Genomic DNA, 22,415 nt, shown 5'->3' with positions numbered 1-22,415 from the left:
CAACAACTAGAAATTGCATCTTCTTACATAATATTGAACTTAAAAATGCAGTCAACTCAGTGTCTGAGAGGGCTTAACACTGATCTACATAGAGGATTGAAGGTTTAAAATAGTGAAGGCAAAGCGGTTAAAGGTGACTGATAGCTTTGCAGGAGAGAGGGATTTGGGAAAGGGGATTCCACAGGTAATGAAGAAGAAATCATTATTGATGCAGTAGGCAAGTAAAAAGAGAGGGATAAGGAAAGATCAGCAGAAAATGTGCAACTAGAGTCACAGTAATGTGTTTATAGCAAGAGTGAAAACACTTCCTTTCAGATCTGCCCCTCAAAGTCTAGCATTCTTCGTATCCAAGAACTGTGAATTCTTCTGAAAAGGAATCGACTAAAAGAATAACGATTAAAAAACTCACAGAACCACCAGGCTTGAGAGATTTCCAAATGCATGGTCCGGGATATGTTGTATCTTGTTCAGTGCCAATGTCATGGCCTGCAAGGCTGACAAACTTTTGAGCGATTGCACGGGAATTTCTGTTAAAGAATTGTCATCCAGCCAAAGGTGTCGCAGGGAAATCAGTCCATCGAAGCAGTTAGGTTGCAGCATGTTGATGTGGTTTGCATCTAAACGCCTGGCAAACCAAAAAGAACAGAAACCTGAGAGTCAGTAAAGTCAAAGTAAACGAAATGAGCCTTGCAAAAAGCCATGTAAAGAGAAATTTAGCTGAATGTGTTGTTGGCATACTTTCGGGACCCTGTATCATTTGGTGTTTGCATTTTGGTGCATTGGAATTAACGTTGAAGTGCTTGGAAAATCACTGCAAAAACAATATGGTGGAAGAAAATGCTTGAAATAATTTCACACACTGGCGATTCGGCGGGTCACATTCAAGACCACCGTTTTTCACCCACTGTGCCGTTCTAGACAGAGACATGCCTTATGCATAGTAGTCTGGGTCCTGCTCCATTAGAAGCAGACTAGATGGTAAATGCCAGGGCGGGTACCCTCCAGATGGGAACACGAGGAACCCCAGGAAAGTTTCGACCTACTTAAGTCTCTTTGGTGAGGTATGGCTTGAGTCCTATGACAAAGAGCACAGGACTGTTCCTTTTTGAGCAGTATTACTGATGATTTCCATTTGGGTGCCTATGGGTGAGTCTAATCTGAGGTGGCATAGTGGACAAAATGCAATGGATTGGGATGTGTATTAATGGTACGCAGGAGCACTGATGGTGGTTATAGTGGTTGGTCATGGTGAAGGTAACAATGGTGAAGGTAGTCGTGATCCTCGTTTATTTGTAAAGATATTACAGAAATTATAATAAAAATACATTGAGTTAAAATTTACTTAGCACCGCATTGCTCTAGTTCCATTAATAAACGACAGGTAGCAGTGGTGAATGCAGTGGTGATTGTGGTAATAGTGGCTGTGGTGATAATGGTAGTGCTGATGGTGGTTGCAGTGGTGGTATTAGTAACAGTGGTGAGGACTGTGACAGTGGAGGTGAGAGTGTTGGTAATGATGGTGGTCATGTAGTGTTCATGGTTGTATTCGTTTTCATTTTGGTAGGGGTATTAGTGATGACAGTGGGAACAGAGGTGACAGTGGTAATAATAGGGATGTATGACGTTACAACGCACACATTTACAACACATACCTTTACAACGCATTTTTTACAACGCAACATCCATTACAACGCATGCCATTACAACGCATGCCATTACAATGAAATTTAAAAAACTACATTTACAACGCATTCCATTACAACGCATACTACCTTTACAACGCATACCATTACAACACATTACATTACATTGCATGTTTGGTAAGTATTGGATAGTGTAGGGGTAAAATTTACTATTCTAACTCCAGGGGGTGAAACAGTAGGGTAAATGTTGGATAGTGTAGGGGTAAAAATTACTATTCTAACTCCAGGGGGTGCAACAGTAGGGTAAGTGTTGGATAGTGTAGGGGTAAAAATTACTATTCTAACTTCAGGGGTTGCAACAGTAGAGTAAGTGTTGGATGGTAATGTTATGCGGTGTAAAGGTATGCGTTGTAATGACTGAGTTGTAATGACATGCGTTGTAGTGGTGTGCATTGTAGTGTCATGCCTTGTAATGAGTTATTTAATTAATGTCCGATACTATATTGCCATTGATGGTTGTGTGACACTACTTCCAGTGATGTAATCAATTCAATTCAATTTATAAACTTTATTCGGTACTTAAAAAGACACCATAAAAGCACATATACAATATACACACAATGTAATATACAAATTTTGTTTTTAAAAAAAAAAAGAAAAATAAGTAAAATTTAGCTAAAAACCTATTTCAATAGACTAGTGGCAAAGGAGTAAATTTTTAAGGGATTAAGTGGTGTTAAGGTCCATTTTCTCTGGTGTCTCTTAACCGCAGTGCTACCCGGATAAAATTTACAGTACAAAATAGTGTATAGGCATCTTCAGCTTCCTGTAAAAACTTTAGAGCCAGTTTTGCATGTCTGAGTTTTGATTCTTTCAGAATCCCTACTAAAAACGTACGTCTTGGAGCAGAATAAAAAGGGCATAATAAAACAAAGTGAAGGGTATCCTGCGGAGACCTAGTGTCGCAGCCGCAGGTACCCTTCGCCTCCACTGTAAGGGTGAACCCTGGGGGGACCGCAAATATGTGATGAAGCATGTTAAGTCTGAAACGGGTCATATAATAACGATCCTGCGCATTGTGCATGACCCTCAGATATGGTTCCATTCCTTGCTTTGCTGTAAGTTGGCAATAGGATGAGACAGTGGGCTTGTGTCTTTCACTCTCTGCCCTAATCGTCCGTAACCGTTCTAAAAAGATTTTTTTTACTATCGTTTTACTCTCAACAGTTATAGATCCTGGAGATGTCCAGAGGTTTGTACAATCAATCTCATCTAGCGAGTCCTTAATATACTTCAACCAGGGAATATGGTATCCTTTATCCCGTTTAAGGCAGTCTGTTATGATTTGTCTCGTTAGATCTGCCTCCGGATTAGTCCATATCTTGACCCAAGCCAAGAGGGGTTTAACTTTAATCCGGTCTTCGATAAAAGGCTCTCCCATTTCCTCATGAATAATGTAAGCCGGGGCGCTCTGTGGTAGTTTCAAGATTCTTCTAAAGAATTTGTTTTCTTCCACCTGTATTTGTTGTAGTTTATTGTCTATATGACCCCATACTTCCGCCCCATAGGTGACCTTTGCACAACACATCGATCTGTACAAATTTAATATTTGTTCTGGGGACCACCTTCCCAGTCTTTGACCATATCCCATAATGGCTCCTGATGACGCCGCCAATTTAGTTACATGTTTTTCCACCAGGGGTTTAAAGTTCAAATGGTTATCAAAGAGTACACCTAGATATGAGAAGGTCTTGACCTGGCCAATCTTGTGTGATCCGATGTTATAAGTGAAATTCCCCTTTTTTGTTGCTCCTGTTGTCATAATAAACGATTTTTCAAGGTTTGTCGATAGATCAAGTTTGGCCATGAAATCGACAAAACCATCGATCAACTTTTGTAGACCTAAGGGAGTTCTGGACAAGAGTACCGCATCGTCGGCATAAAGTAATACCGGCAATGCGCGTTGGCCAATTTGTGGAGAGTCTACTTTTAACTTTGAAAGCTCTTTTTCCAGGCGGTTAATATATATAGAGAAAAGGAAGGGCGCTAAGATGCAGCCCTGCCTCACTCCACTAGTGCAGAAAAAGGGGTCCGTCTTGCTTCCCTCTTGGTTATACCTCACACTTGCAGATGTGTTCCAGTGCAAGGTTTGTAGGGTGTCCACAAGGGGTTGATCCACTCCTAGATTTATCAGTAATGACCAAAGTTTTTCCCTGTTTACGCGGTCAAAGGCCGCCGAGAGGTCCATGAATCCAATAAATACATTCCCAGTGCCAGCGATGGTATATTTTGCTGCCAGAAGGTACAGGTTCAGACATTGGTCAGTGGTGGATCTACCTTCCCTGAAACCGTATTGGATGTCTGAAAGAACCTGGTGCTCCTCTGCCCAATCCTGCAGACGATGTAAAATCACTCGGCCCAGTACTTTCGCTGTCACATCTATGAGAGAGATGGGGCGGTAACATTGAGGGTCGTCGCGGTTCCCCTTTTTATAAATCGGAACTATGGTTGCTGTTGACCAAGAGCGAGGCAGTCCTGCCACCACTGCCTCGTTCAGGACCCTCGTTAATAGCGGGGCCCACAGTTCGATTTTGCTCAGGTAGAGATCGGGTGGTATCCCGTCCGGGCCTGGTGCTTTGTTTTTACTGAGCCCTGCTATTCCCAGTTCAACTTCTTTCACAGAGAAGTCCAGTTTTAGGGGCTGTGTTGGTATTATCTCTTCCCCCTGGGTTAGATGTCCTGTGTGATTGTAAAGGCTTTTAAAGTGATTCTGCCATTGATCGGGTAAAATAGTGTTCGTTATTTTCGGTTCTCCTTAGAAGAAATAAATTGCAATATAATAACAAAAGGAGCAGAAAACAAGAAAGAAGGGTGGGATCGGACATAGAGTCTAAATCGTATACCTATCGGCATCTGTAAGGGGGGGGCCATACAGTATACACGTGCAATCAAACACTAAGCACACCCGACCTTCGCCCGTACACGGAGAGGTGTAATGAAAAACAATCAAGGGCTGAACCCATGGTCAAACTCCGAGACTAAGAAATCAGGTCATGCGTCATACCGATCCCAAAACCAAGAAAGAAAGAAAAGAAACAGAGAATTCAGTTGAACTAATGAAGAAAAAAGAGCCATAGAAACAATAGACAGAAAAACAATAATAACCCATCCCCCCTCCCCCCCCCACCCTGCACCCCTGCCAATGGCTACGGCCTACCCCCCTAGCAGCGTGCCTGTCGCCCAGCATCCAAAAACCCGAAATATAGCGAGAAAAGGGAAATACAAAAAGATGGAAAAAAGAGAAGATAAGACAAGAAAAAAAAAAAAAAAAGGGAAAAGGTGGAGGAGAAAATCACAGTTGCCCTCGGTCCCTCCACCCCCCCCCCTGCGGCGCACGGTCCCAGTACGAAGTAGAGCAATCACGTAAGCAAGTTATTAAATAGCGCACAGGGAAGGCGTCCGACACTGCCCCACCACCCGCAAGCAACAAAATGGCGGGTCCCCCGAACTTCACGCACCCACAAAGCAGAGATCCACAGTGGTCTCACCCTTGACCCTTACGAATGTTCACAATGAGTTCAGCCAATTGCACTAGAACGTATCGAGGAAAAATCAAAAGTCCTGCCGGCCTGCGGACCTGCCTAGGGAGTCCGATCAAGCACCGCAATCCGTCATGATCCGCCACCGCCATGAGAGTTGCCGTTTTCCAGCCAATGTACGACCATGTCGATATCAAACTCAGGGCAAAGTCAAAACAGTCGAGTGATGTTTGCAGCATCCGCCGGGTCGCCTTAGCCGTAGGCTCAGGAGAAGTGAAGACCACAAGCACATCAGTGGACGGACGCGCCGATAATGGCGGACGTCTCTCTGAAACAATAGGTCCATTAGAACACAATGTTCCAGGCGACAGTTGCGAGGTTACAACAGGAAGGGAGCCTCGTTTGGTAAGTACCGGGAATAGCGTAGAGATAACAGCCAGCTCAGAGGCACCAGGCAGGTCAGGGTCCCCGTACGATCGGGCAGTGTCAGTGACAACCGCGACCATCCTCTGGCGAGTAGAGGCCATGAAGGATCGCAGCTCCCTAATGGCGGCCATCACGGTCCTCAAAGACGGTTCTTCATTACCCCGCACCGCCTCCATGCAGTCAGCTCCAGACATTCGAGCGCACTTCGGAGCGCCCGATTCCTCCGGGGACCGAAGTGCGGGTCGGGCAGGCGGGGATTGGAGGCTCACGTACGAACAATGACGGGGCTCCTCGGGCGAGGGCACCAGCCCGGCGAGGGGGTCAGCCGCCGGGAAGGAGACCCCCGACCTCCCAGCCACCTTCAGGATATGTACACCCCCACAGTGTGCACAGGACCGCAGGCACCTCACCAACATAGGGATGCGAAACACTTCAGGTCAAAGATCCGGACCACTTCTGGGGCACCCAACCACAGCCGCCGTCCAGAAACCCGGCTGGGTCAGTAATCAAGGTCCCGGCTTACGGGCAACTCTGGGCCAAAATCTTTCACACGGCACCATTCCGCCGATCCGGGTGGGAAAGTCCGCGGGACCACACCGCCAGTATCAGCAGGGATTACCCTGTATGGGGGTGAGGCACGAAGGCAGGATATATATCAGGATCGTCATCAGACAGGCGGAGGTCAACGGAGCCGAGAGCCTATGCGGCCATCTTCGTTCGTCGCCAGGCTCCTCCCGATGCATTTTTTAATTTTTAAAGTGACAATGCACACAATCACATGTGGAAAGTGCATAATAGACATAGAAGTTACACTACTTGATGAAATGGTGAACCTGGTAACTCAGAGCCTTTAAATAATTGATCCCCACTGTGGGAGTACAATAAATATGTGCGAAATGCGCAATCATATTCATAAAGTCATAAATATTTAAAACAAGCATGGCAACTTACATAAATAAATTATTAAATAACTTAAGATTTTGTTGCATTGACAGTACTATAAAAACATCAATATAAAATTGTCATGAAATAGATCATACAACAATATATATGATTTCATATTAATTAGCGGCCAATTAAGACCCTTCCAAAAAATCTGTCATAAAACCAAGTGGTAGCATAATGGTACATCTTGTCATGCTTACTCCATTTCTACTTGCAAAATGGATTGCACACTTGCTCTGTCAATAAAATATCCTAGGTTTAAAGGTCCTGCCCAAGTGGGCCAATAATCATGCGTAACTTTTCAAATGCAAAGTGCTAGTGCTAAGAAAAATAAAAAACGTACTCTAACCCAATTTGAATCACAGCCGTCATTCAAAGACGTGAAATCATATGCATAAAATTATATATAAAATACACATTTTCTTACATTTATAATCAGGAAAGGCAGTACTGATGCCAGCTAAAAGATACTGGATGCGAGAACAGTGTTATTTAAAGCCAGGTGAAAAAATCCTCACTGATATTGAGACAGTGTGGTGTTTTACAGTTAAACTCCAAGATGTATTTAGTTTCAAGTTTCCTAAGGAGGTATTCGCGATTACCACCCCTTCTAAGGGGCAAGACAGTGTCCACAGCAAAATATTTCAAGTGTTGTATGTTGCTGTCGTGGTGTTCCTGGAAATGTCTTGCAACCGGATAAGTGGCATCTTTGCTATTGATGGCCCTCATGTGCTGGAGTATCCGTTTGTGAACCTGTAGCTTCGTACTCCCCACAAAGCGCAGGCCGCACGGACACTCCAGCACATATACTGCAAATTCTGTTTTGCAGTTTAGGGACTTGGTGATGGCAACAGGTCTAGGTTTAAAAGGCGTGGTAGTCGTTTTTGTGTTCAAACCCTGTTTGCAGGCTTTACAAGTGGCACACTTGTCAAAGCTGGTCCTCCTGCCCAACCAATTTTTAGCCACTGTCACCTCGGGCCTACTCTTTACCAGAGCATTGCTCATGGAATGAGCTTTCCTATAGGAAATACATGGAGTGGCTGTCAAACAGCTTCCTAAAACAGGGTCATTAATCCCTTCCATGCTGAGCATCGGTGCTCCTGTGCTAATGACAGAACCATTCCGTCATGAGGCCAGGGGCACGAAATCCCTCTGCTGCAGACAGCAGAGGGATTTCCTTTTCACCCCTGTGACCTTGGGAGCTGGGGAAGAGCTTCCCCAGCTCCCGAGGCCCCCTCCCTGGTTTCTGTTCAATGACGATCAGCACGCACGTCGCGCTGTCATCATTGAACACAAACAAAACTAAAATGAGCCTTTAGGCTCATTTCAGTTTCAATTTCTACATGCTCAGTGGGCTATCTCAGCCCCCTGAGCACGTAGAAAGACGGGAGAGGTATCATTGCTTGGTGATCGCCCCAGGAGGGTGATCCCCAAGCAGGGATCCACCCACTAGATACCAGGGAGGGGGGAGCGGCCCCGTGGGCAAGGGCCTTCACTGCCCCCATAAATAAATGTATTGTATTCAGTCTTTCTGCCCCCCTGGGGGGCAGATGGGGCAGTAGCCCCCCAATCTGCCCCTCCGGGGGGACAGAAAGCCCACTATACACCAGGGAATTTTTTTGAGGGCACTTTTTTTAGGGTGGGGGCTGCCCGAAATGGGCGCGCCAATGCCCCCATCCCCCGGCACCATTACAGCCTTTCTGCCCCCCCTGGGGGGCAAATGGGAGCAGTAGCCCCCAATTTGCCCCCCCCGGGGGGGGCAGAAAGCCCACTATGCACCAGGGATTTTTTTGTGTGCAACCCCCCCACCACCATTACAGACTTTCTGCCCCCCCTGAGCCGATTAGCGAGGAGGCGCCTACGCCTATCACCCCCAACATAGAATGCATGTTTCAAGGCGGAGGCTGCCTACTCAGCCCGGTCAATGTCCAGTCCTGCCAGCTGTGCCCTGGAGGCCTTAAGAAGGTTCCAAACTCTGGGATCCCCTGTTGTCTGGTGAATGCGCTCCAACTCAGCCACCTCCCCTACTAAGCGCTCCCGTTTCTCTCTCCTGTCCTTGTTATCAGCCGACGCAATGCCTAGAAACTCCCCCGAACCGCTGCTTTCAGTGCTTCCCATAAAGTCGTCGTAGAAATGGTAGGGGAGTCGTTAAGGTATAAGTAATCAGTCATGCACTTTGAATTTGCTGTACTACTGAGAGGCGTTGCAACATGGTCTCACGCAGTCGCCAGAATCAGCGAGTAGTTCACTGGTGTATGGACAGGGATATCCTCACCTCCGAGTGGTCAGACAAGGGTCAGGGAAGGATCTCTACGTCCCTTGTCTGTTGTGTCAAGGAATCAGAGGTAACAACATAGTCAATTCTGGCGTATGTCTTGTGAGGGTGTGAGTATAAGGTGTTTTCACTGTCCCCTGGATGACGCAATCTCCAAATGTCTGTGAGTCCAGCCTCTGCCATAAGTCACTTTGCATCCCCAGAAAGGTCCCCAGTCTGCCCCGACCAATCCGTTGTGCCATCAAAGACCAAGTTAAAATTCCCCCTATGAGCATAGATTTATCTGGGAGACCAGTGAGCTCATGTATTACCTCCCTAATAAAGCTCTCTTGCCCTCCAATGGGAACGTACACTGAAGCAAGTGTGAATGTGTAGGTGTCCAGGGTAAAAGTGTGTGCCAAGAGTCTCCCCCTAATCTCAGCCTGTTTGCCACCTTTTTGACCCGGGAATTTAGCAGAAACCAGAATCTCCACCCCTGCCGTCTTGGAGGTATTAGAGGACAACATCTGATGGTGAAACGCCCTGGATCTCAGTCTGTGCGCATCAGTGGATAGTATATGCGTTTCTTGGAGCAGGCAGATATGAGCTTCCGACAGCTCAAGATAGGACAAAACGGCTCCCCGCTTGGTAGGATTGTTCAGCCCCTTGACGTTAAGGGACACAATATTGATGTGAGAGAACATAAGGGAGAGTCCCTGTGTGTTCTACAGAGCATTGCCTCCGGATCTGTAAAGGCAGAGAGAAGGGGGGAGTTATGAGTATCATCAGCCCAGCAGAATTTGGAGGAGGAGGAGAGAATTCAAAGACCCACAACAAAAAAACAACAACAGTAAGCATTTACTTGCGAAGTCCATAAATGTCCCGAGCGATCTGCCCTGCAGTGATGTGTGATATGGATAGAAGGAGCTCCCCGCTGCCCCCACCCCGCAGAGGGCCCGGCCAAATAAAGAAAGATGAATCCCAGTAAGATTGCGAATGACATCACCTCAGCCTGTGTGTTTCAATCTGCGGCGTTCGAATCTTCTGACAGGGATTAAGGACATCATTGCATTCTTTGGCAATGGTCTCAGAGTCCAGACGGAGACGCAACAGAGAATTCCCAACTCGTTGCCATTGCGTGGGATCCACTTGCGCGTCCGTTTGGAGGCAACCCTCTCCGGAGTAGTGCAGTCATCCCCTGGAAGATGGAGAAGTGATGTGGCCTCCTTAAAAGAGCGGACCTGGCGAAGCTTGCCCTCCCATTTAAAAATGAGTCTAAATGGGTGGCCCAAGAAGTAGGAGATGTCCTTTGAGCGTAAGAACGCTGTGACGGGACGAAACTCCAGCCTTTTCTGCAGAGTAGATGTCGCCAGATCCTGAAAGAGAAGAGGCCTGCAGGAGCGGAATTCAATAGGATGTTTGGCCCTTGCCTACCTTAAGATCCGTTCTTTAAGCTTTAAGTCATGTACACTTGTTAAAATGTCGGGAGGGGGATCACTGCTTTGTCTACATAGATATTTATATAAGATCATCCATTCATGGTTGAGTCCGCCCTGATGGTATTACTCTATCAGGGTTGTGGATAGGCACTGATGATGAAGCATTTATGGATTTCCCAATAGGGTCTCTAAGTGTTTCCTTCCCTTTCTTTTGCTTTCCGCCCAAAATACCTAGTTGTCTTGGTGTGTGTAAAACTAGAAAATGGTCCTAATTCCTTAATGTTTGATTTATTTTTGTGTGTTAAGAGTAAAAACCATTGCCTCATGTTCTATTGAGATTTAACACTGGCCTTGATTGTGCTTAAACACTTCCTACAATACTAGATATCAAGGATATCAAAGATACCATTCATCACTATAATGGTTATCTATTAGTTGAGTAAGGTGCTCTTCAGTATATGAGCAAGTATGCGTCCTTTGACACATGCACAGTATAGTGATCCAACCTGCTGTAAAACTAGCTGCTCCTGTCAAGCTTACTGTAACACACCCTCATCCTGTAGGTGAAAGGCATGTTGCTCCACATGCGTACAATGTGTGTGCACGCGCACAGGAGCAAAAGTAGTTTCATGGTGATACATTGGGATTGGTATCAGTCAGGGAGAGGAGCTCCTAGAAATATCTGAAGCTGCTCATGTAGAGCTAAAGTCAGAATCCCAGAGCAGAGGTTGAGTGCCTATAAGCACTTCATGAGATCGGATGGGCAAGGATTCTCAGCAATAAATAAATGAACAACCTTGGTCATTAATGCTCCCCCACCCTTAATCGTTGGGCATTTTCACTTGAACACGCATACCATAAAGGGCCCCAGGCAGAAAAAGACGACACCATAGAACGGATTTGCTGGAGCATTGTTTCAAGAGTGTTACTGGAACATGAAATACCTTAAGAAAAACAAGAAAAGAGGTGTTTGGCAAAACAGGAATCGTTTGCTTAAACAGAGCAAAAGGTAGAACAGTTACAGGTGCAGGGTTTGAGGATTGTCTCGATTTACAATCCGTCTGCAGCCTCTTTTTATAGAGTTCAATGTATGTAATAAAGTATTTTCAGTGGTCCATGTATGGTAAAGAATATAGTTGCTGCTTTTGATAGCATAAATGAATTGTCTAATGCAAAGTACAGGTAGGCTTCAACCTTGTGTGTATATGTACCTAACTCATGTGGCATTTGAATTTATGGTGTTTTGGGAGCGCTTCTACCCCTCTTGCCATGTGTGCTTTATTGGAGCCAATGTCCCTGGACCACTTCCTTGTTGCTGTGCCTATCTTTGGGATTGATCTAAGGTTTGCTGTTCGTGAGTCTATCTGCCAGCTACGTGCCACCCCACCTGTGACCTATTAATGAGTGACCTCTGGCCTAGGTCTCACAGTCTACCTTATTACGAATTTGTGAGTTGGGTCGATGTGGAGCTCACAACAGGCACATTTTTTAATAATGATGCCATTTCGTTCTCATACACGAATGTATTGTTTTTCATGTTAACATCAACTTTTTCAATATTAACATTCCCCCCTCTAGTTCATTTGTCAACTACACTATCTGACTCATACCTTTTGATAGTTGCTTTATTGGGGGTAGGTTGTTTCTTATGATCGCTCTTGACAGTTACTACCTTCCTAGTTACTTGCATTTTACCCATTTTGAGGACTGAGTTGTTACAGCAGGTAATCTCCAATTGCTCAGACCCACACAAAAATAGGAACACGATGAAAACTGGCAACAGAGATCTGCACAGTTCAGTGATCCACTGGGGGAGCCAGGAAACCAATTCGAAAATTACTCCTGCTCAGGAGCACATCCGTCCTCACATCTCTCTTCGTAAATGGTGCAGTGCTTGGATCGCAAGTGTCAATGTCCCATTGTCTGTGTCATTCCCTGGAATGAAGGTGCAGCAGGCTGCACCGATCTTTGCACACACCCCTCCCTCCATAGAAGTCATCAAGTCCAAAGCATATCGATTTTGCATTACCATGAGGCGGATTGCTCACAGTTCTTCCTTGATTGAATTAAGGCCGAGCTCAGTGCAGTTAATCATTTTAAGCATTTCCCACTTAGTTATTTGTAACCAGTAAGCGTTGTCTTTTGTCTGCAGGATCAAGAAGGGTATCAACCCTCTTGCCAAAACTTGTGTATCAGTCATAGAACGCAGTTCTTTTCTCACGAGCCTGGTGCAGCAAGGTTGTCTTCTTCCTTGTTTTTTTTCCTTTTACAAAGTATGAAAAACTATGTACCCAGGTTTTGTGCATGTATTACTATTTGAATACAGATTTTGTTACAGAAGCCAGATTCTTAAAATGATGTAATTCCAAGACCTATTCACAAAAGCTTATGCTAAAAAGCTACAAAACATCTTAGAAAAAAACAAGGGAAGCAGCCATTCCCATTTGTCCAAAAATTCAAATGTGATTGACAGTAGTCACAAATCACTGAATCGCGATTTTAAAAGCAGAGTAGAATAAAAATATTTACCCTCACCACACTAAATCAACAAAATAACTCTTGCTGGGTAAAGCTTTACTTTCAATGCAAGAGCGGTGTAAATCTTTTTTTTTGCAATAGGCACGAGCATTAGTGTGTTCCATGAGAACTACAATATTTGAAAACATATTTTTTTTCTCCTCCCTTAACTTTTTTACTTGCACTGATCTGTGGGAAAATTTGGAATGAGAGAATATTTCAAAAGTACTGACCCAACATAAAGTCCTTTTTTTGATTAAAGTTCTAGTTGTAGTTTCATGGCCAGTATGATGAAATTCCATCCAGAAATGTTTGCTACAGCAAAAGTCATGAAACTTATCAGTTAAGGAACTGCCTTCATCTTGGGTCCTGAGCCCACCACAGTAAGTCATTCTCGACCCAGGTTATTACTTGAGACAGCTTAACATGAGAGGAGTTTCAGAGAATCTTTGAATATGTTTAGAACGTGCAAAAGGATGATGGTCTGACTTGCTTACTTACTTCTTGGAATGACACTGTAATGTATTGGTAAATAGTGACTTGTTTTGGTCCATGATGGTTGGTGTATTGGCATACGATGATGGGTGTGTAGATTTATGTTGATGGATATTTGGATGTATGAATATAGATGTGGTGGTATATGATGCCTGTGTAAGTGTATGATGGTGGATGCGTGGGCCTTGAATGGCGAGTGTATGGATATATGTTTATAGGTGTGGACATATGAATGTGACTATGTGGTTGAGTGATAGGGTGTGTGTGCATGCTTAGGTTGTACAGACACTACACCAGACAAGGTGTGTGAAGTTCCTGCCATATAGGACCGGATCAGCCCTACACTACCAAGTTGTCAGAAGGAACTTTCCAAGTGTGCCAAACAGCATATAAGAAAATGAAATACATTTCCGTTGGGAAACTTTGCAAAAGATTTTATTTTCCAGTGCCTCTAAACTTAAAGTAGAGAGCACCGTTCTTACTAGTCTAATACAGACAGGTTGTGCCATCCATATCTTCACCTAAGGTAGCGCACATTTACCAGTTGCTCCAGAAGGGCAGTCCGGTATGTTCAATAGCCTTTATATTTTGTGACTCAAGTCAATATATAGGTAAATTATTTCCCTCAATAAACACTTTGTATCACGCATAAAATCTTGAAGATTAACCTGATTCCGTGAGCCACAAAAAACAATTAAGGGATTCGTTTTAAAACGGAAAGTTTATTTATAATTGTACAATTATCCAATTATATTAGTACCTTTCCACAGAAAACACTACGAATAATAAGCCCGTGGTATGTTTCAAAGGTTTCAAGGATATCACCCTATACACCTAATTTTGGGTACGGTTTTGCAGGAAACAAATCAGGTTTGTTAGTTTGTCCATTATTTACTAATCAGTTGTCACAGTAGCCTCCTCTAATCTTCTTAAATATACACAAATCGTGATTAAAGTACGTAATTCATGGAATAATTGGCATTCGCATTTTCTTGTACAGCTGCAGCTTTTACCCCACAAAATGGTTATCTGGATATGTAGAACAAAGTGAGTGAATTAAAAACACAACTCAAAAGCTTAAAAGCATATGGAACCTTTCAGCCCTTCTGCACTTAGTGGCGCCACACTTATGTACCTGGTTTCAGAGGTCGAACTAAACAGGCAATGTAAAAGACACCTCCTGAACAGCAAATTGCTGCACCGTATGAAATAGGAAACTTCTTGCGCCGCACACTGTTATCTGACAGGTAAAAGAAGGTACTTGAATGAACAAGCGAATAATGGGTTACTGATGCCTAAAGAGCTCACTTTGGCAGTGGCCATCTCTCTCCTGATACTTTCTTGTCTTTATTAACTCTTATCGTGCTATCGTCTATCTGCTACAGAGCTGTTTAAAAGTTCAAACTGCCCATACTCATTCTTTCTTTTTAGGCATTAGATAGCTGTTTTCAACAGAACTGTAGCGTTGTCTTCTTGCGTTTTAGGGTGAAGTATTTTTAAAACAAAGAACAAGACATAAGAAGGGTCTTGTTTGGAAACGGGTAAAAACATGAGAATCTCCAAGGCAAGACAGAAAGCCTTGTGTGCTACAGATGTTATCCTTTCTATGTACTTATTGGAAATGCCACTGTCTAGGTGGAAATACCGTGAACAGGTACCTATTTTGAGATATTTCGCTAAATCTTTTTAGAGGCGGCAGAGACACGCATTTTGGGATTATATTACTTTCCACAAATCTCTAGTTAATAGTTCACAAAACGAACTAGCATATGGTGAAAACTATAATATTCAAACAATAAATCCCCCAAAATTCAGTTTGTAAAGTCCACCAAAAGTCAATGGAGAAAGTTAAGGGTTGAAGGTGGTAAATCGCTCACCTTGCGCAGTATGCAGAGTTTAGGAAATTTGCAGGCACAGATATACTCACACATATATAGTCTCTATATGTGCACAGTGTAATATGCTATTTATTACGGTTGATGCAAGGGCAGAGTGAGCATGGCTCACAAGGGGCTGAGCTCAAGTGGATTATGACACCCCTCTTCTCCTTCAGAAATAGCAATAGAATATTACACTCTGTGCATCTGCACATATGGTTTGTGCCATGATGATTTGTTCATATGTGTTTCTATTGTTTTTTAAAGGTATTTAAACAACAGCAGGATTCAAGGAGCTAAATTCGTGCAGTAAAGAAAATTACATTAAAGAGGCATCCAGGGTTTACTAAGCTCTTCCAAATTTTCAGGATGGAAGGTTTTTCGCACATTATTATTTTATGAGAGATTATGGTGGTGCGCTCAACTGATATGTAGTCCCCCAGACAGACCACTGCTAGTAGGCTGGCTGCAAGCCTTCTTATTTACATGTGTGGCTTTCTGCCTCTTGCAGTTTCAAAACGAACTCCAGTTCCCTAAATCTTTTTATTCATAATCATGGATGCAATTTTATACATCGGTAAGTATTCATTTAATTTGGTGATTTTATCCATAATAAATGTGTTTTGGACTTGGTGTTCTTCTTCAGGGGTGATATACGCGCAACATTTCTGCAAATAATGGGAAATGCAGACACGCAGAAAGAAGGCAAATGAAACCTAATTAAGGCAGAGTAATTGTGCTGTGAGGGGATTTGTGTGAAAATGTTAGTTGTATTGCAGGAATTTGAAGAGGCTAGTTTAAGTACGACATGAGATGCAAAATGCCCTTTCAAGAACAGTGACTCTTGCGAGTAACCCAGTTATTTTGTACATTTGTGAACAATACCACTGGGCTTTCATAAAAATGGTGAACGTTATGTATTCCAACAAATTAAGATGGCCAACATTTTCGTGCTGTTAGTATTGTATATTATAAAGAGATGATCATCTTTTTCTGAAATTGTGCATAAGAAGCAGGAAAAGTGCTGAGCACAAAGCTTAGCATAGCTTAATACAATGTTTATAGCACGACCAGCGTTTGAAATCAACATCATAGGGAACCCTGGCCCTACCTTTGAGAGAACCATTGGCTAGACATTTACTTGTGCTGCGTTGTGGTACCGTTGTCATGTCGAAATCGTCGAAAGACAGTAAAAAAGGTATTCATTTTGAACAGGTGGAGCTACGGATGCCATTTGGAAAAGACAAAAAAGAAAAATGAAAGACAATCCTATGCTCTTAACAAGTGAAAAGTTAAAATTGAAGAGTAATATATTCATGTATTTTGGTGGCAAATCATGAAGATTGGAGTGTATTAAAGGTTTGGGAAACCGTCTGCCATGCTGGAGATGGGTGAAAACCAAGGCATCATTTCCCTTGAGTGACCATACCTTTGCGTGCTATTTGTCCTGCATCAACCCTAGGTTCGTCACACTAATAGGCCTTCTTTATGCACAACCCATTGCTAGCCTTGGTTGAGCCATTACCTGGATATCGTTTGAAGATCCAACTATGGTCTTAATGTCAGGCAGGCTGATCGTATTGCCCAAACTACTCTACCTGTTTATTAACCTTCCGCTACTACTGCTGCAATGCATTAGGTGAAATCTCAGACAGCACTTGAAGGACCTTGCATAGGCAAGGAAACAACCTAGAATTGCATGGGAGGTACTTACACTCCCCTTAGAGTAGGGTGGGTTTGCCGTGCTGGAGATGGAACTTTACTATTACAGCTCGCAGGCAGAATTCATACATTATTGGCTCTATCCTACGCCATATGTACCTGAACATGACCACGCTGCCCCATGACCCCTCAGGATGGTGCTGTACCAGACTCCAAGACACCCCAAAGGGTTGCTTGACACAGTGGGTTGCGTGGTTTAGGCATGGAACGAGACACAAAAGCAAACTCAAGAGTATGACCTTTTTGTCTCCTCTATCCCATTAATTGGCCATCCTCCCTTGCCCACTACACTAGATATTGACAGACGCAATTGATTTACCAAGCTGCAACTTACTACCATAGCCCCATCTATGTCCTTTCTCACATCACAACAAGCCATACAGAGACAAAACATCACCATGCTAGGCGCGTTCAGTAACTACTACCCCCGAGCGGCGGTTCGATCACTCCATGTTTCATTCGTTGCATTGGCCCCCACGTTCCAGGTACTTGAGGCTATCCTTATGGACCCATCCCTGCGCAGGCTCATCACCAGACTATATGCTAGTATGCAGGAAATGGTGCTGGTGTTTATCCCTGGTGCTAGACAGGCATGGGCTGATGTCCTTACATACCCCATTTCAGAGGAACAGTGGAGTTTCTGTTGTGCTCAAGCTCAAGCATATTCGCCAAACTGCTGGCTGCGACAGGTGCCCTTTAAATATCTCCACAGACTCTATCACACCCCAGAGCGACTGCATAGGTTGAGCCTTACATACGATGCATGTTGCACCCGTTGCTCATCACCATGCGTTGATTTTCTACACTTGGACTGGGACTGCCTGGGAGTGGAGAGGTTCTGGCACAATGTTTGTAATACTACTGATACAGGCCTGCAGTTGTAGCAAGCCCCCCAGGTTATGTTGCTAGGATACGTCAAGGAGGTCCCCCCCGGAGTTGCAAAAGTTGACTGCACGCCTGCTTCTGCTTGCTAAACGGTGAGTGGTGATGCACTGTCGTCACCGCCTGGTTCCGCAGAAAGATGACTGGCTCAAAGATGCGGCATACTGCCAGTATAACGTAACCACTTATTTGGAACTGATGCCATTGAGGTCATGGCCTAAAGTTATCTGATCCCCCATTGAGCTGTGCTTAGGTATGCAAGATTAGGAAAGGGCTGAAAACACCACTCTTGACATGTAGGAGGCAGACTAGTAGGTGCTCTATCAGCCACCAGGGTTGCCTCCTGTGGTGGGCGCTTTGGGCTGTTGCGTGCCGCAATCTGAACTTGGTCCCCTGGATTCGATTCTGCTCCAATCCTGCTAGGTGGCTTCTTTCCCCTCCCTTCCTGACCCTACTCCTCCATCTTGGTTTTTCCCTGATCATGTTCGGGAGAGGTTCTGGCATTGTGAGGCTAACGTCTTAATGCTGAAATGATTATACTTGAACCGTGCTGTACGCTGTATTCTGACATGACTTGCAATGCCTCCTGTTGGTTTCTTCTGTTTCTGTATTTGAAACTTCAAAAGAAAGGATACAAAAAAAAGAAAGACAAAAAAACTCTCTTATTGTGCAGCTTAAAGGTTCTGATCTTACTGTCCCATAGTCATCTGTTTTCATGAAGGTCAGCCTCATTGTAAAGGAATTTCTTTTGAATGTTAATTATTTTCATACAGTGCAAGGCAGTGCTGACATACAGAGTTCTGGGTCCAGTAGGGAGAACTAGTAGCATAGCCCTTTAAAAGTGATAGATACTCATTTCACCCAGCCTGATATGGAGGGAAAGCTTGACCTAGTAAACTGATACAACACATATGGCACAGATTTCCATTGCTTCTCTTGGTCTAGCAGGCCAGTCTCCCCAGTAATTGGCAAGAAGGATTTTGGATTATTTTGGTTCCAGTGTCGGCTAAGCTGATGAGAACCTTATTTTGTTTTCTTGGTAATAGGTTCATGGGTCGTGGTGTCCTGACATGTGCAATTTCCCTCGAGGTGAGGCGTTCTCTTGGTTTTGTTGGCTCAGTAACAACAACCTAGATGGGAAGATCCTCAGGTTGTGTTGGTCTCCGGGTCCTGATGCCCCCCTGAGTTACCAATGATCACCCTGGGTTCCCTTGGTTTTAAACTCCTGTGATGGGTGCTCCGGAAGAGATTCCTGGGTGTTGTTGTAATCAAGATCCTGGGAACCGGTGTTCCCGAGGTTAGCACATATTTAGAGTTCTACCAATGGGTCCCAGCTGGAAAATTGCATGGGGCTGGATTTGTGGTGGGGGGCTATCCATGCCTGCAGAGGATGGGGTCCCAGCTGCCCTGTTATTTAGTGAGTGGCCAGAGCTGGCAACTTTGAAACTGTTGTGCGTGGTTTGAATCTCGGCGTTGGCTCAACATTCCGGTAATCCTGGGCAATTCACTTAATCTTAAAAGTGTAGGTGCTTTTGTGTAGTTGTTTGTGATGTATGTTTACATACATGTTTGTGTATATGTGAGATGCGTTTGTGTGTTTGCGTTTGTCATCGTTAGATTGGTTTGTTTAATCTTCCATGCTTGCATTGTGATATTTCCTGTGTTTTACACAACATGGCAACTGGACTTCTTATGTCCTGAGCCATCCAATCGGGGTTGGAGGGTGTGTGTGTATGTATGTATGTGTGAGTGTGTGTTGGGGGTACGGGCTGAGCTGTGTACTATGCATAAAGGTTCTGTACAACCGATGACCGGCATTGTTGGAGTAATTCATAATCAGCAGCAATATGCTGACAAGCCACAAGAACTGGAACCAAGGTCGGGTCGGGTCCCGGCGTCGGCTCAACATCCTGTGACTCTGGGAAAATCACTTAATCTCCCTGTGCTTAAAAAGAAATACAAAGGCAGACCTTGTATAATGTAACTGGTGCTCACGTAATGTGTTCTAATGCCTTCAGGCTAAGTTTGGAGGTACATTTTCAATTGTTCAAAATGTTGTATAGTAAAATCTTAGTTCAAAATGTGTCGACAGTTACAGGTACAACTCCAGTAAGACTCATGCTTGCATTACAAGCAGACATTTGTGCACCTCACAATTCATATTCACCCACACTGGTTTCAGATTTCTACAGATATTCCAAATAGTAACCAAACTGTGTGATCTCAGTTAATTCGTTTATTTCACAGAGCCTCCTATTTGTTCATGACTGCATGTGAGAGCCCCTTCATTTACTTGAATTCAGGACATGAAATGCTGCTTCACGCTGTGTAATAAAATCTAGAGCACACATGGGGTGCAAATTATTTGTCTCTTATTTCAGTTATGGAATTATCATCACTTGCTCACCCAGGTCTAGAGCTCTGGTTTTTTGTGAGTGTCTATAACGCGCCATGACAGAGTGCTCTGGAGTTAAGGCTGAAGGCACTGCACATTTCTGACACTCTCAGTGAGCTATACACCGTGTATGGAATACTTGCTCGCCCAATCAAGTTTATAAAATATACATTTTGAAATAATTCAACTAATCTCACCTGCGAACCGAGTATTTCAAAAAAGAAAAAAGAAATAAACCCACATGTCCACACCACTTCAAAAAATAAATTGTGTTTTCATGTTTTCATCTCTAACCTGTCCAATAAATATTTGCCAATAAGGGTTAGATCCTTGTGATACAGGAGTACTTACCTTAGGTTCCAATGGTACTTACTCTTTTTTTTTCCACTTGCAGCACAGGCACAGAACGCGCAGTGGAGAAGTGCCAGAGCTTAAGCAATACCCAGGCCAAATAATTAACTTGAGGTATTTTTTGTGAAGACTTTAGTATGTGCTAGAGAGCATTGCTCATGATTGTCCCACATGCCACACTACTCCAAAAATTAAATTTTGTTTTGATGCTTTTTTCTCTACCTATCCAAGAAATAGTTCCTGAGTAGAGGCAGGTCCTTGTGAGGCAGCAGCTCTCAAACCGTTTCACACATGCACGTTTTGTCCTTGTAGGCAAAGTTACACAATGTCCTGCAGAGTGCAGAAGATCATTCAAGAGAACAAAGATTTTGCAGTTAAGGACGTGATGGTAAAAAGAGTGGCAGTCCCCATACTAACTGGAAAGACAGCGAGTCGAATTGCATAACATATAGTATACAAGACCATTTGAAGATTATAGCCTCTTAGATTTGAGGGTGCACTGAACCAGATGTCCCTCCAAGAAACAATGGCCCATTTGAAACAGAAACGATGTTGCACATGGGTCCCCTCATGCTTTACTGCAGCCTGGCACCACCTTCAATAACTCTGTTGGCCCATTGGGGATCTGTTTCACAAACGTGCACCAGCCGCCAAGGCACTCCCAAAATCTACTCAAATGAATGTGCAATAGCTACCTAATATCTCTCAGACTGACAAGGAACATAGTAAGGCCTTACTCCATGGAAATGTAAAGCGCTCTATCAGTGTGGATAAAACCCCAGAGGTGCAGAACGTATCACATTTTGCAATGCAGAAAATGGTTGGGGCAGTCGGACTATAGAGGCTGATCTGGATGTTTAAGAAACATGCAATGCAGCTTCCGCTACAGCATTGTTCCATAATGCACTTAACAAGTTTGGTAAGAACTCGAGCAATACAATGTTCATCTGCAGTGATTCTATCTAGTTACATGACAAAATGTTTTGGTGCTCCATCACAGGTGAGGGTGGAGTTCAAGGCCTTTCCAGCCAGGGGTCCATGCCATCTACTAGACGGTATTTAAAAAGCTGCTTTAAAATCTTCAGAACTAATGAAAGAAACAATTGGCTTTGATGTTCGTTGTGGCACACTCTTTCGGAGTCCACAGGAGATGAAAACAAAATACTTCTCTCTTTTCAATTTCTATGTCATGAGAGAAAAAACGGATCACAACATTGTCTTCCAGTAGGTGTTTAGGTCTCAGCTACGCAGTGCGCAAGCGCTGCTTAGAGGGACCTCTTGGAATCGCTCAGGGCTTTTTGGGAAACTTGTGCATGTACTGCACTTTTCCCAATGAGCCCTTGTGCATGTGTGCCGATTACCTTGTGGGAGCCAGCACAGGGCGCGCTGTGTGCCATCTGTTTGGTTTCCTATTTCAAAAGCTTCCTTCACGTTGTGGCCGGCCGTCTAGGCACTGTTTTCTGTAAACATCTGCATTACGCGTTTCACTTTTGCGGCCGCAGTTACATTCGCTGCAGAGAAAGGGCTGAGACAGTGTTCGAAGTGGGGGAAAAAAGGTAGGGGAACTGTGGGTAAAGAATCAGAGGGCGGGAATAACCCAAGAATTGGATCAGTGGGCGGAGTCAGAGGTGTGGCCAGAATGCGCAAACATCCCAATTGTTTGTATCTGTTTGGCATTTCACTGCCCAGTTTAATCAACCAATGGATAAACATGAATATTTATTTTTTATAATGAGCTATTGATATTAAAATACATTTGGGATATGCTTCTAATCCCAGACTGTCCCAAATACGATAACATTTGGAAGCACAAGCCATTTGTCTCCGAGCCATGGAGTTTCTGTCATCAGCACTTCTTCCTTTGTGTACAACAGCAGTTCAAACATGAATGGCAAAATATCCTAGTTAGCAAATGTTTTCTATATAATTA

At 43.9% G+C, this 22,415-nt stretch overlaps 1 protein-coding gene across 1 annotated transcript in view; it reads right to left on the bottom strand.

Annotated features, from left to right (window-relative positions):
- Positions 1-22,415, bottom strand: part of LGR5 (leucine rich repeat containing G protein-coupled receptor 5) — a 1,130,716-nt gene that overhangs the window by 848,912 nt on the left and 259,389 nt on the right. Inside the window, exon 5 of the mRNA XM_078673922.1 lies at positions 410-625. Coding sequence (XP_078530048.1) covers positions 410-625 — 216 coding nt within the window. The remainder of the gene's footprint in view (positions 1-409; positions 626-22,415) is intronic.

Source organism: Lissotriton helveticus, chromosome 1_1, assembly GCF_964261635.1.
Source record: "Lissotriton helveticus chromosome 1_1, aLisHel1.1, whole genome shotgun sequence".
In the NCBI taxonomy this organism is placed as follows: domain Eukaryota; kingdom Metazoa; phylum Chordata; class Amphibia; order Caudata; family Salamandridae; genus Lissotriton; species Lissotriton helveticus.
The sequence above is the reverse complement of the archived record's forward strand: the minus strand, read 5'-3'. Positions and strand labels throughout refer to the sequence as shown.